The 14,466-nt window shown below is 35.3% G+C and overlaps 1 protein-coding gene across 3 annotated transcripts in view; it reads right to left on the bottom strand.

The window, feature by feature from the left end:
* rnf34b (ring finger protein 34b) overlaps window positions 1-14,466 on the bottom strand; it is a 22,558-nt gene extending 8,092 nt beyond the window's left edge. For all 3 annotated transcript variants that reach the window (XM_042733063.1, XM_042733064.1, XM_042733065.1), the window contains exons 1-3: window positions 14,327-14,466; window positions 3,455-3,679; window positions 1,802-2,239 (exon numbers count right to left, since the gene is read on the bottom strand). In XM_042733063.1, coding sequence (XP_042588997.1) covers window positions 1,802-2,239; window positions 3,455-3,679; window positions 14,327-14,332 — 669 coding nt within the window. In that variant the 5' untranslated portion in view covers window positions 14,333-14,466. The remainder of the gene's footprint in view (window positions 1-1,801; window positions 2,240-3,454; window positions 3,680-14,326) is intronic.

Raw genomic sequence — 14,466 nt, 5'->3', positions numbered from 1 at the left:
GCTAACACAACAGCAGTAAAACAATACGGTCAGATATATTTAACAATATTTACAGGACTTAAATTAGTTTGTTTGATTTTACACAACACAACCAAAACTCAAAATAAAATTAAAATATTAAAATAAAAAACTATAAATTATTAGATTAGATTCAACTTTATTGTCACTGCACATGTAAGGTACAAGGCAGCGAAATGCAGTATGTGACACAAGGCAACCAAAATTTACAGTAATGTTAAAGTATTACATTAGAAATCTAGCTTTTTGTGAATTTTTTTCAGTGTTAAAATACTTTTTTTTGAAGCGTTATTTGTAAGTGTTTATAAAACATTGTTTCGTTTATTGGCACAGAAATTACACAATTAACCTTAAAAAAAAAAAAAAAAAAAAATCAGATAAAAAATTTAAAAACATTTCAAGATAACTTTATATTATATGTGACCCTGGAGCACAAAAGCAGTCATAAGTAGCACGGGTATATTTGTAGCAATAGCCAACAATACATTGTGTGGGTCAAAATTATAGATTTTTCTTTTATGACAAAAATCATTAGGACATTAAGTAAAGATCATGTTCCATGAAAATATTTGGTAAATTTCCTACTGTAAATATATCAAAACTTCATTTTTGATTAGTAATTATATACAATGCTGATATGACAACTTTAAAGGTGATTTTCTCAATATAAAATTTTCTTTGCACCTTCAGATTCCAGATTTTCAAATAGTTGCATCTCGGCCACATATTATCATATCCTAACAAACATCACCATACATCAATGGAAAGCTTATTTATTCAGCTTTCAGATGATGTATAATTGTCAATTTAAAAAAAGGCCTGTTCACACCAAGAACGATAACTATAAAGATAACTATAAAGATAACGATATTAGCGTCCACACCAGCGAACGATATCTTCTTTTTATTCTAAAGTCACGCTCGTCTGGCGCTTTAAATTCTCGACAGCAGGATGGATTCTGATTGGCTGTCAATTTTTTATCGTTCATCAGCTGGAAAAAATCGTTTTGAAAGTGATTCCAACGATATCGTTTTTCTTTGTCTTTATCGTTATAGTTGTGGTGTGGACTCTGCTGTTCTTTAATACTGAAAACGATTTTTAGAACTATATCTTTATCGTTATCTTTACAGTTATAGTCCTTGGTGTGAACGGCCTTAAAGACTGGTTTCATGGTCCAGTGTCACATTTAAAAAAAAAAAAATCAAAATAAATGTAGAAAAATAAATAAATATGGTAAATAATAAATATAAGTACTACATTTAATTAATAATAAATTAATTTAATAATTAATATGAATTCTAAATAATAATGATTATAAATACTAAATCACACGTTTTAGTAAATAAAAAATATTACCCATTATACTGGACTTATATTAAAATTTTCATTTAACTTTTAAAAATCATGTTAAAAATGAGTAAAACAAAAATAAACCTTGCATGAAATTCTTTTTGAACTAACATTAAATATTTTTGGCCCATTTAAAAAGTGACATTTATAACAAAACAAAACGCTTGGCACTGTATACTGCAAATATTCTTGGCTCTTGTGACAAATTGTTTGTGATGTTGTTTTGATGTTGTGATGATTTTTACTGTGTGTCGTCTGCTAAATGAAAATTAATGTAAATAAATAAATGCAAAGGTAAATAAAAATAAAAATAAAATAAATTTTTCTTTCTCTTCTTTCAATGTTCCTTTTGAATAAAAAGTGTCTGCTAATTGAATACATTTAAAAGTAACTGTAAATAAAAGAACACATTGCCTTCCGGAAAGCGCCTCACCTGATTGGTTGTCCCTGAGCTATCGCTGCGACTGAGAGCCTCTCCCTGAGACACGGCGACAGACAGCGCCGACTGCTGGGAGGAGGATCGTGCCGCGGAGGCGGGCGGCGTGGAGAGTGAGCGCGGAAGTGAGGGCAGACTGTCCGTATCTGCTTCCGCCTCCTCTTCCTCCTCCTCCTCCTCATCCTCCCCCATCTCCAGCTCGGCACCCAGATGGCAGAGCACCAGGTCCACCAGGTCCTCTTTCTCCCTGCAGGTGTCCGTGTTGATGTTTCTCAGTGTGAGGTACTGCCGCAGGTCTTTAACGCGGAGTCGCATTAACCTGGGCCGCTGGAAGGCCGTGCCCCACAGCAGGTGGCAGGTGGCGCAGCGCCGCAGGTTCTCCTGCAGCACAGAACACAGAGAGCAAAAGCTCTTCTTGCAGTCTGAGCAAACGTGCTGCAAAGAGAGAGAGAGAGAGAGAGAGGATGAATCATTAAACAGCCAGCTAATGTGTGCATTAGACTGGTGAATTAATTACGTCATGCTTTAGTTGTGTTGATTGACACTGACAGAACAGCGACGCTTCCATCTGTAAATCACTGCGGCATGAACTTCATTTTTTAAGACACTTTCGAACTCTCAGAAGCAGTTGTGGAGTCTCTGTTGGCAAGCCTGGTGGTGGTTATCAAATGTTCACTCAAACACTCTTGATTAATGTCAGTTCTATCCATCACATCTCTGCATATGTGTGCTGGTGTGAGCGTCTGCAGATGCATCACACGGTCTGGGCATCCGAGCGTCTTTCATCAATCCTGTCCTTTGCCGGGAAATGAGGAATGCCAGACAGTGTTTCTTCCACCTCTAGTGAGGCGCAATACTGTTACATATCAAAATATAGTAAAAACTTAATATAACTTATATAATATTTAATAATAATTCTATTTAAAATAATCGTTTTATTTTAATACATATAAAAATGTCAGCAGCTATTAGTCCAGTCTTCAATGTAACATGATTCTTCAGAAATCAAATGTGCTGATTTGCTGCTCAAAAAACATTTATTATTATTTTTATCAAAAAATCATACTGAAAATTTACAATTTTGAACAGAAGTGTGTGTGTATTATATATGATATGAATTTAACACTACAAAAATATAAATATTAAAATGCTCCCGTGAAAATTTTGACAGTAAAAACACACTAATCTGAGAAAAAATGTAATTTGCATCTATTCCATAATTCTATAACTTTGCATTGTGTTGACATCACTAACTGCTGCACATATAAAATTAAAATGCATTGCATGTCCACTTTGCAAGCATTAATTTGAGTGAATCAGATGAACTAACTTAAGAATCTTCTGAAAAGAACGTAGTGGCTGTTTAATTCATGGACTGAATTATTCAGAATTATTGTTTAACATGTTATCCAAAAGGTGTCAATGAGAATTTATGACCAATTGTTTATTAAAGTATGCTGAAACATATATCATTTATAAACGTTCACCAATTGTTTATTAAAGAATTCAGACCCATCAGAGCTTTAGACAGGTGGTTGTGTATGTTCTAAACACACATTGTGATCTCAAAACTATCACAACAAAAAAAAATCACTAAAAAAAGACAGAAATCCTAAAATCATACTCCGGCACAAACCTCAGGTGTCCTACCTTTCGTCTGAACACAGAGAAGGCCAGTCCGCAGGCTTTGCACACCAGGCCTGCACTTCCTGAGGTGGTGCTGCTGGGTGGGTAGGTGGAGTAACCAGCGCTGGGGGCGAAGCGGAACGGCCCGGCTCCGGCTCCAAAACCCGGCTGCTGGGTGCGGACCGCCCCTGTGCCCATCACCTCGTTCAGCAGCCCACAACATGACGCCCACATGGAGGAGGCCCCCGCCTGCAGAAGAGAGACATGTTTAAGATATGTTCAGATATAGGGCTGGGTACTGAGATAAATTTCAGATTTGAGTTTGATTCATTTGGAAATATACCAGGTTAAAGGGTTAGTTCACCCAAAATGAAAATTATGCCATTAATTACTCATCCTCATGTCGTTCCAAACCCGTAAGACTTTCGTTCATCTTCGGAACACAGATTAAGATATTTGATATGAGTTATCTGACCCTCCATAGACAGCAACGAAACTGAAATGATCCCAGGTCCAGAAACATTGTAAATACATCGGTAAAACAGTCCATGTGACATCGGTGGCTCAACTTTAGTTTTGCTATGCTACGAGAATACTTTTTTTTTGCGCAAAGAAAACAAAACTAACACAATTTATTCACCATTCTTCTCCCCTGAGTTACGTTTTCTGCATTTATAGAGTATTACAATGCTTACCCACGCTTTCCCCTAAGTGTAAACAACAAACAACACTAAAATTATGTATGCGTGCGCTTTCACCCCGAACGTAAACAACGCTGATTACGTCCAATACATTCTTGGGTACTCTCCAAAATTGTGGAAGACGCAACTCAGGGGAGAAGAATGGTTGAGTAAATTGTTATTTTTGTTTTCTTTGCGCAAAAAAACAGTATTCTCGTAGCATAGCAAAACTGAAGCCACTGATGTCACATGGACTGTTTTCAGATGTATTTACTATGTTTCTGGACCTGGGAACATTTCAGTTTTGTTGCTGTCTATGAAAGGTCAGACAGCTCTCTTATTTCATCATAAATATCTTAATTTGTGTTCCGAAGATGAACGAAAGCCTTACGGGTTTGGAACGACATGAGGGTGAGTAATTTATGACATAATTTTAATTTTGTGGAGAACTAACCCTTTAAGTACATGCACATTTATCTGGAAAAAACTCAGATAAATGGTACAGAACTACAATATTAAAGGTGAAAATTAACAACTGATTTCCATATTAAAGGCCATTGCACACTGAGTCAGAAATGTTCACACGTTGATAAAATAAATACGACAGCATGTTGTGTCAATCACGTTTCCACACCGCCACCGAAACTTTCATTCGTCATGAAAAAATTTGGACCAGGTTTGATTTTCTGCAAGCTGACAGGGAACGTTCTAAAAACGTTTGCTTTTTTCTCCCTATAAATGTTAGAACAAAACATTCTTAAAGTAATGTTTATGAAACTTTCTTTAGTAACATTTGTCATAACCTTTAAATAATGTTGGATTATAAAAAAATAAACATTCAAATAGCATTGAAGAAAATAAAGTTAGTAGAATGTTGTTGTAACCTTTTAACAACATTCTAATCACACCAGGAAAACTAAGATTTTAACTTTCTTAGAGCATTAAAGAATCATTTAAATAACATTATATTTTGGGTGAAAATTAAGTTGCTGTTAGAAAAGTTTTTGTAAATTGAAAATAACATTTAATCCCACCATGCAGGAAAACTTTTAACATTCTTAGAATATTTAAGATAAACATTTAAGTAACGTTATATTTTGGGTGAAAATAAAGTTCATAGAATGTTGTAAGAAACATTTTTGTAACCTTAAAAATAACATTCTAACTGCAACAAGAAAATGACATTTCAGTGTTTTAGAAACATTTCAAAACAGTGTTCCAACAATGTTTTCATAACCTAAATTTGTTCCCTTTGTTCTTGGAGATATGGAGTGTGTTATGATAAAACAATGGCAAAAACTATCCTGTACTTCACCCTAGAGGGCAGATTTGTTTGCCAGACACTGATGAAATCATGCACACATGCTTTACTGAACTTCACATTATGTAACTTGTACATCATAAACAACTGAATGCACTCAAATTCAACACTCATAAACTCTGCTAGTAATCAACTAAAATGAATGAATCAATGCTTTGCAGGACTTAAGTGAATCCTCAAGGAATATGATACAGTGTAAATGGCTGTTAGAGCAAGATTAATGGACATGTCTCAGGTTTCAGCCAAATGCATGTGCAAACCAAACAATGTTTTCATAAGAATCATAAAAAGCAGACATTACCAGGCCTATTCTTTCTCTCCAACGGTCTGGGATTTCTAAGACCTTTCATTTACTTAAGGTGTAAATTTAGAAGATGTTGGTTAAGTCAGTAAGCTTTCACTCTGCTGGATGTTTTATAACACTGCTGACATACGGTCTGATTTTACTACAGCCTTGAACTTCCTTAAAATCATGATCTGACTTAATGTAAAGCAAACAACCAGATCTATATTCATTTTTATGTTGTTTATCTGAAAGAGATTGCACTACGAAAATTATTTATTTCAATAAATGAATAAAACAGAAAAAGAGGTGAAAATTTGTTCAGATATAGAGAAAAAACTTATAAACCATTAAATAAATCAAAATAATTTCACAGATACAACTCAGAAATTGAATTATAAAGTTCTTCTAACTTTATTTGTACTACTAACCCTACTGAAAAAAAAACATCTTAAAGTTGCGATGAAACATAAGTAGTGACAGATTTTTTCTTCTGTGTTGTGAAATTCATCCGAATTAAATAGATTATTAAAAAAAAAAATTGTAGGGCAGGATTTGGTTCTGTTCATTGGTTGTTGATTGGATGGAGGCAGATCTGAATGCAAGCTTGATGTTGACTGTAAAAAGAAGCAGTGTTTAAGTGAACTAAATGATTTGGAGAAATCCGACATAAGTAACCAAAGAGACGTTTGATGAAGCCTGAGTTTGTTTTCTGAGTTTGTCTCACTTTGTCTTCCTTCCTGGTCCATTTAGAGGGTTTTTGGGCACTTTCAGTCCTCAGTCTAGAAGAGCACTTTAAACCATCAACAAGGTTAAAGTGTCTCAAACAAAACAATTCATGGTATCATCTCAGACTGGCACAAAATCCATTTCCAGGACATTTTCGTTCACTGTTCCCTGCTGGTGGAATGATCTTCCCAGCCCTATCTGGAACACAGAAATCCTGACAATATTCAGGAAACAACTGAAAAGTTATCCTCACTGTTCTAGCTTGTACTCTTCTAAATAATATCTTAAACTTTTTATTACAAGCACTTATAGTGTTTTATTTGATGAATTGCTAGATGTATCTCTTATTTGTAAGTCGTTTTGAATAAAAGAGTCTGCTAAATGAATAAATGTAAATGTAAAACTCTGAACGTCTTTTATTAATTTGGTCCTACTAGCATGGCAAACCTTCACAAATCCAGTGATTATTTACTTCTTGTATCAAGCGTACAGTCAGCGAATCAGATTCATGCTCTGACAGTGAATGGACAGTAAAACACAACATGCACAACAAGACCTCGAAACAAATAAAAACCTTTTTACAGGCAGTAACATTCATGGTTTCTTTAATCAATAAACCCTCATACAAACATCACGGCAGCTTTCTGTGACCCAATATGGCGTGATGTCTTGTTTCAGATTAACACTCCGGAGGTGGGGGGTGGGGGGAGGTTGGTGATGGAAGAATGCATCTTCTGTTTAATAGCAGGACAATCAATGAGCTGAAATGAGCATACATGCATCCTATGGTGCAGAGCAACAGAGAGAGAGAGAGAGATGGGCTGAGAGGATCAAATCTGTTGTTGCTCTTACACACAGTGCAGAGCAGGATAAGCCAAGCGGAGCTCTCCGTTTGTCTTTGTTGTTTATACACTTACATAAAATGCAGGCCAACACTACTGTTTGTAGCATCTTTCTGTATGTGTGAGCAGCACACAACAATAGTGATTCTTTCTCTTCTATAGAAAGACAACAGAGCACAAAATAAAATAAATATAATAACAATTTAAATAAACATAATAAGGTTGCATTTATTTGGTTAAAAAACAGTAGTACTAGTGATAATAGTCATATTGTGAAATATTATTGCAATTTAAAATAACTGTTTTCTTTTTAAATATATTTTAAAATAGAATTTATTCCTTTGACGCAAAGCTGGATTTTCAGCAGCCATAAGCTGCAGCCTTCAGTGTCACATGATCCTGCAGAAATCATTATTATCCATGTTAAACACTGTTTTGCTGCTTGATATTTTTATGGAAATTCCAATCATTAATTTTTTTTCAGGATTCTTTGATGAATAGAACACCATTTATTTTAAATATATAAATCATTTGTAACATTATAAATGTCTCTAGCTCTAGCTTTTGGTCAATTTATTAATTATTATTCTTTAATTTACAAAGCAGTAGTGAACAGTACTTAAAACTTTGTTATGAGAAAATGCCAAAATGCTATAGTAGCAATCACTATAATATTTATAAGAAACAAATAAATATTTGTTATATAATATGTCTAGCCAGTGAGTCTTTATAATCACTGTCTAACTAAGCCACTTCAACAACCACATCCCTTTATGCTGAAATGTGTGCTGGCAGGTCACTCATATTTCCCGTTTCATATCAGATTCTAAATAATGTTGGCTGTTTATGAAGCGCCAGCTGGCTTTGACTGGAGTCCCTCTGGCAGTGCGCTCAGTATTTGAGCAGTATGGCAGTTAGCGTGATCTCCATGTTGCGTAACATAAGGTCAGGGCATGAAGTCGCTGCTCGTGCTTCGGTCTGGCAGAGAGCCGGTGCCACAGCTTCCCTCTGTCACTTCAATTAGAGCCCCGTGAGCTCAGCGAGGCGGCCACGTCCATCACAAAACAACCACAGCTCATCCTCTACACCCAAGCATTTTTTGTGTAATTATGCATTTGTTACCATGCCTAATATAGATAACTAAAACTAAAATCATTAAAAAAAAAAATAATAATTGTTACTTGATATAATATAAAGGAAGAATTATGGGTAGGTCAAAAGAAGTCACCCACTGTGATGGTTAAAAATGGCTTTTAAAGACTGAACATCATGCATCAGAGGACAACAGGGTTATTTAACGAGAATATGGAACGGATTATTTATTATGTGCATTAAGAATATCTTCGTAATGCATTATATAAAGGCTTAAAGAGGAAATTACAGAAACGACTGACCAGACAGATCACATTCACGTTCCAGTGTTTATTTATATGACTGCACAACTGCACATCTGACCCAGCAGCACCGGTGACAGGTTGACAGTCTCCTGCTCTTAAATGTCTGATTCCTGATGACCAGACCAAGAGCGCTCGGAGAACTCCGTGTCCTTCAAGAAAAACATGCATGGTCGGGGACTCATCTGAAAGCGAATCTTACGGTAAATGCTTATTTTTAATTGATGAGCACACTTGACTTCAGAGAAGTAAATTCAGACTAATGTCTCCAGGCTGTGCTCACGGTACAGTACATGCAGAAACTTATAACTGCATTAAGTGCTGGGAATAAGACAACGCGACAAGGTCCATTCCACTTGAGCGTGAGGTTTCTTAAAACAATGAATAAGCACTTCTGGTTCACAACGGAATAATGGAAAAGCCAATTCTCTCCTCTCACCTGCAGCGACAGGCTCTGAGTGTAGAAACCCTTCCCACTGACAGAAATGCATGACTTCTAATGACTTCTGTCTAATGAGCATTCACACGAGAGTGCATAACTAATTACACCAGCAGATATGGGACTGGGCAGCTTTGAACATGTTGGTTTTAGAAATTTTTTTTGAAGCTAACAAACATTTTCTAAAAACACCTTCCTAGCATTCCCATTAAGTTATGAAAATGTTGAAAAAAAACAGCATATGCTGGTTAGGTATGTTTTGAAGCTGGGATGCTGGTTTGAGCTGGTTTATGCTGGTCCTTTGCTGGTTTATGTTGGTCCTTTGCTGGTTTATGTTGGTCCTTTGCTGGTTTATGCTGGTCCTTTGCTGGTTTATGTTGGTCCCTTTGCTGGTTTAAGTTGGTCCTTTGCTGGTTTATGCTGGTCCTTTGCTGGTTTATGCTGGTCCTTTGCTGGTTTATGTTGGTCCTTTGCTGGTTTAAGTTGGTCCTTTGCTGGTTTATGCTGGTCCTTTGCTGGTCTATGCTGGTCCTTTGCTGGTTTATGCTGGTCCTTTGCAGGTTTATGCTGGTCCTTTGCTGGTTTATGTTGGTCCTTTGCTGGTTTATGCTGGTCCTTTGCAGGTTTATGTTGGTCCTTTGCTGGTTTATGCTGGTCCTTTGCTGGTTTATGTTGGTCCTTTGCTGGTTTATGTTGGTCCTTTGCTGGTTTATGTTGGTCCTTTGCTGGTTTATGTTGGTCCTTTGCTGGTTTATGTTGGTCCTTTGCTGGTTTATGCTGGTCCTTTGCAGGTTTATGCTGGTCCTTTGCAGGTTTATGCTGGTCCTTTGCTGGTTTATGCTGGTCCTTTGCTGGTCTATGTTGGTCCTTTGCTGGTTTATGCTGGTCCTTAGCTGGTCATGTGCTGGTCCTAAACTGTACCGACCAGCTTAAGACCAGCACATGACCAGCTAAGGACCAGCATAAACCAGCAAAGGACCATCTTAAACCAGCTCAAACCAGCATCCCAGCTTCAAAACATACGTAACCAGCATATGCAGTTTTTTTCAGCAGGGATTTCTCAGTACATTCAAAATGTTCTTTTTTAATGTAAAAACGTTTTGGTTAATTATGTGAAGAGAACCTATTAAAAGAATGTTCAGTTTTATCATTTCGCTTAAAAGTATGGTTTCTTTTGTTACTTTTATATTAATATTAATGTTACGAATGTTCTCTGAACAATCTGAAACAATTAAGAAGTAGCAACGTTAGATTAATGTCCAACTAAAATATTGAAGAAAAACGTTCCATGAATGATGTATAAACACTGTTTTTGTGGAAGAACATTTGTTTCTACTTTGTCTGTTAGCTGTGAATAGTTCATCCAAAAATGGATATCAAACCACAAAAATGAAAAGAAAAAAAAATAAAAAAAAAACACCATAAAACTGATCAATTATTGCACTAAATATAGTATAATAATATAGTATGTGCTATCCATAGTATAGTTCTGTTATGGTGTTTTTGCCCTTTTTGGAGCTCAAAACAGAGCATATTCACTATAAACTTTCTTGGAAAATAGCTATGTGAAGATTCTACAATAATTCACTTTTCCATTTCATGAGACATGAGCATGAGTGTAAGTAAATAATGACAAAATGTTCATTTTTTTGATGAACTATTCCTTTAAAGACCATCCTTGGGATCTAATAAGACATCTGTGACATTCAGACAAAGGTAGCAAGACAAATCTTTCTTTTTTATTAAATGTAAATTTTTAAAAAATCTTCATAATCTTCAGTAGATTTTTTCTTTTTTTGGCCTCGCTTTATTACAGAATGACTGGCATTTCCAATAATGATCATCTAGTGGAGATCCCATTTCCATTGCTTTTTAATATTGAACAGATGAAAGCAGATTATCTCCATCTGAAACTTTTCCAGACTTGTGTTCGACTCCTTGGCCAGATATTTCAATAATGACTTTAGCTGTAGTGTGGACCTGATATCAAATACTTTTTGGCAAAATAGCCTAGAATATGAATGAGAAGATTAATATCATTGCCTGCTGTGAGTAATATTGCACAATATCAGTTCCAAAATACCTCCAGAAACAATTCCAAATTTAGATAACTGAATAATTCACATATAAAAACCCAGATTCTTCCGTCTTATGTCTGAATCGAAAAGCTTTTCTACTCAGATTAAGCAGAAGCACTGTCACAGAACAGTGGTTATCCTCAGAAAAAGCTTTCTTTCGGAAGATAGCTCGTCCTTTTGCTTCCTGTTGAGAATCTGTGCTTTATAACACAGTGTCATTACATAAACCACAGGGAGAAACAAAGCCAGAGAGTGGAGCGCTTATGAATGAGAGGAATTATTCATAAACCTGAATTATCTGACACGTGATTAACCCTCTAATTATACCCTCTCGCGCTTTCCTCCAAGGCTGCTCCCTGAAGGAGTGAGGTCAACGCTAAGTAAAAAAAAACTGCTTCATAATTTAATGGAAATGAAAGTGTATTTGAAAGAATTTAGTCATTATGTGCTAAATTTAACCTCATTGCTGACAAAAATCTCATTGCAATCATCTGACCATTTCTCACCTACAAATAAATCACACTATAGCAGCAAATTCCCACAATTAACTAAAAAACATTTTATATACCACCATGACTGCTGTCATCACATTCAAACAAACCTTGTCTAAACATCATAAACCACTATTCTCACATCATATTCATCACATCATAATTCAACTATGACGTTTTAGACCTTTGCTCCTTGTGACTGAGCAACTTTACATAACAGCTCTAACAGCTTGATCAACCACAACAATCATGATCACATGCACAACATCATTTTTAATCACAATCTTCCCTCCTTGTTCCTGTCCACTATTCTGACATCATAATCACTATGCAGTGTTTCAGTTTTGATGTTTTAATGAGAGGATTCACCTCTGTCTGAGCACATTTTCAATTTATAACAACTCAGTCAATAAAGACTCAGAATCTAAGTTATTTTCACTTTTAAACATTCCACTATTATGATGAAATCATAACTGCTATGCCTTAGTTCAATTGCGATGTTTTAGAAGAAGAATTATGTTTTAGTGTACATTCACCTCAGTCTAGCCAATCATCACGGTCATTTCAATCAATACATCAACATCAATTTTCAGCAATAATTAAAATGAGACATTTTAATTTTCTTTTAATATCTGGGCTGCTGGTCCAACTATAACAGCTCCGCCAAATATCACAAACAGAAGTCATTTTCATTACTATTGTTATGTCATAATCACCATTCCATAGCCTATGACTGTTTGAACTATGGGTCTAATTATAACAGCTATGCCAGATATCTCAAACAGAATAAACATTTTCATCGCTATTCTGATGTCATAACCACTATGCCATATTTTACATGTGACATCTTAAGCCACTTTCATTCTTTTATGACTGTTAACTGCATTACTGAGTCTAGCCCTCATCACAATCAAAATCACATTCATTTTCATAACTGCTCCGGTCCATTGATTATATCCCGATTCTTATCACAACAATCACAATCGATTCTGACGTCATAATCACTGTGGTATAATTTTATTGTGACATTTTAGTTGAGGAAATCATGTCTGCCTCTCATGAACGAGTCTAGCAATCATCACATTCAGAATCACAATCATTATTGTCATTTTATCATTATTATTATTATTATTATAATTACTGTTATTATTATTGATATTACTGTTATCATCATCGCCATCTTTAGCATTACTATTGTTATTATTATTATTGTTGTTGTTACTAATGTTATTATACTGTTATTGATATTACTATTGCTGTCAATACAAAATATTATCATCATCACCATATTTAGTATTACTATTGTTATTGTTATTATTATTATTACTGTTATTACTGTTACTATTATTATTGATATAAATGTTGTTAATATTATTATTATTACTGATATTACTATTTCCGTCAACACAAAATATTATCATCACCATCTTTAGTATTAGTATCACTACTGATATTATTATTATTATCAATGTTATTTATTATTATTATTGATATTACTAATTCCATCAACACAACTTATTATCAGCACCATCTTTACTATCACTACTGTTATTATTATTACTGTTATTACTGTTGCCGTCATCACACAATATTATCATTATTATTATACATGCCATTACTATTTAAATACTTCTATTATTACTCATTTGTCATTTCTGCTTATTTTTCATTGCTCTTACTATCATTGCTGTTTTATGTTGTTTTTTGTGTTTTGTTGTGGTGGTTTGTGTTCACCCTATGTAGTGTTTTTGCACTCCTAATAAAAAAAATAACTCGGCTAAGCTAATAAGCTAAAAAAAAAAAAAAGAATCACAATCATTATGACGTTCTGATGTCATAATCACCATGCACTGAATTAAAATCAATACATTTTAGTACGTGAAAAACAACTGGTCCACTGGTATAGCCTGACTGTTATCACAGTCATTTGTATCACCAATCTTACGTCATAATCACTCAGAAGGGAAATCACTTCTGTAGCTCATGACTGCCTGCATGCACAGTCATTACATTACATCAGAATCACCATAATTTCATCACGATTCTGACGTCATAATCACTACGCACGTAATTAAATCGCGACACTTCAGCAGGGAAGACCAGTTTTGTCCCTCCTCACTGTCTAAATAGGTGGTCCACTGATATTCGCCTGGCTGTTATCGCAATCGCAATACTTGTATCGCTATTCTGACGTCATAATCACTATAATTTAATTGTGACGTTATAGTAGGGGAAATCACGTCTATCTGAGCAGCACGTCCATCCTCCAATCTCATTAGAAAAGTGCATCGATAAACTGGGTTATGATGAGAACTGCTTGCTTGTACCCTCTGTTCAAATCAAGCTGCACCTGTCCTTACTGATATCTGACGTTACTGATACCGATAGTAGCAAATCTCCTGCTAAACGATCATACACGCAGCTGTCACCCAAGCAAGCAATCTTAATGCAAGAGCATGCAAAAGACGGAAGAACGCACGCATTGCTCTTTGCAGACGCATCCAAACTGATGCAACTCTTAAGAAGTCTGGCTGTTAACATATTAAACGTCAAACAGCCTCGGGAAATTATTTTGGTGTTTCCACGCAGATTGCAAATAACATCAAAAACAAATCTGGCATCTACTTCTTTTTACATACCTTCATTGCAACTCCCTTCCTCGAATACTGTCGAATATTAAAGTGATTTTCATCGCAAGGACGCTCAGGAACACTCCATTACGTCTTCTCTTTCTGTCATCCTTGTGTATGTGTAGAAAAGAGCATAACGTAATGGCAAA

This window comes from Cyprinus carpio, chromosome B10, assembly GCF_018340385.1.
Source record: "Cyprinus carpio isolate SPL01 chromosome B10, ASM1834038v1, whole genome shotgun sequence".
In the NCBI taxonomy this organism is placed as follows: domain Eukaryota; kingdom Metazoa; phylum Chordata; class Actinopteri; order Cypriniformes; family Cyprinidae; genus Cyprinus; species Cyprinus carpio.
The sequence above is the reverse complement of the archived record's forward strand: the minus strand, read 5'-3'. Positions and strand labels throughout refer to the sequence as shown.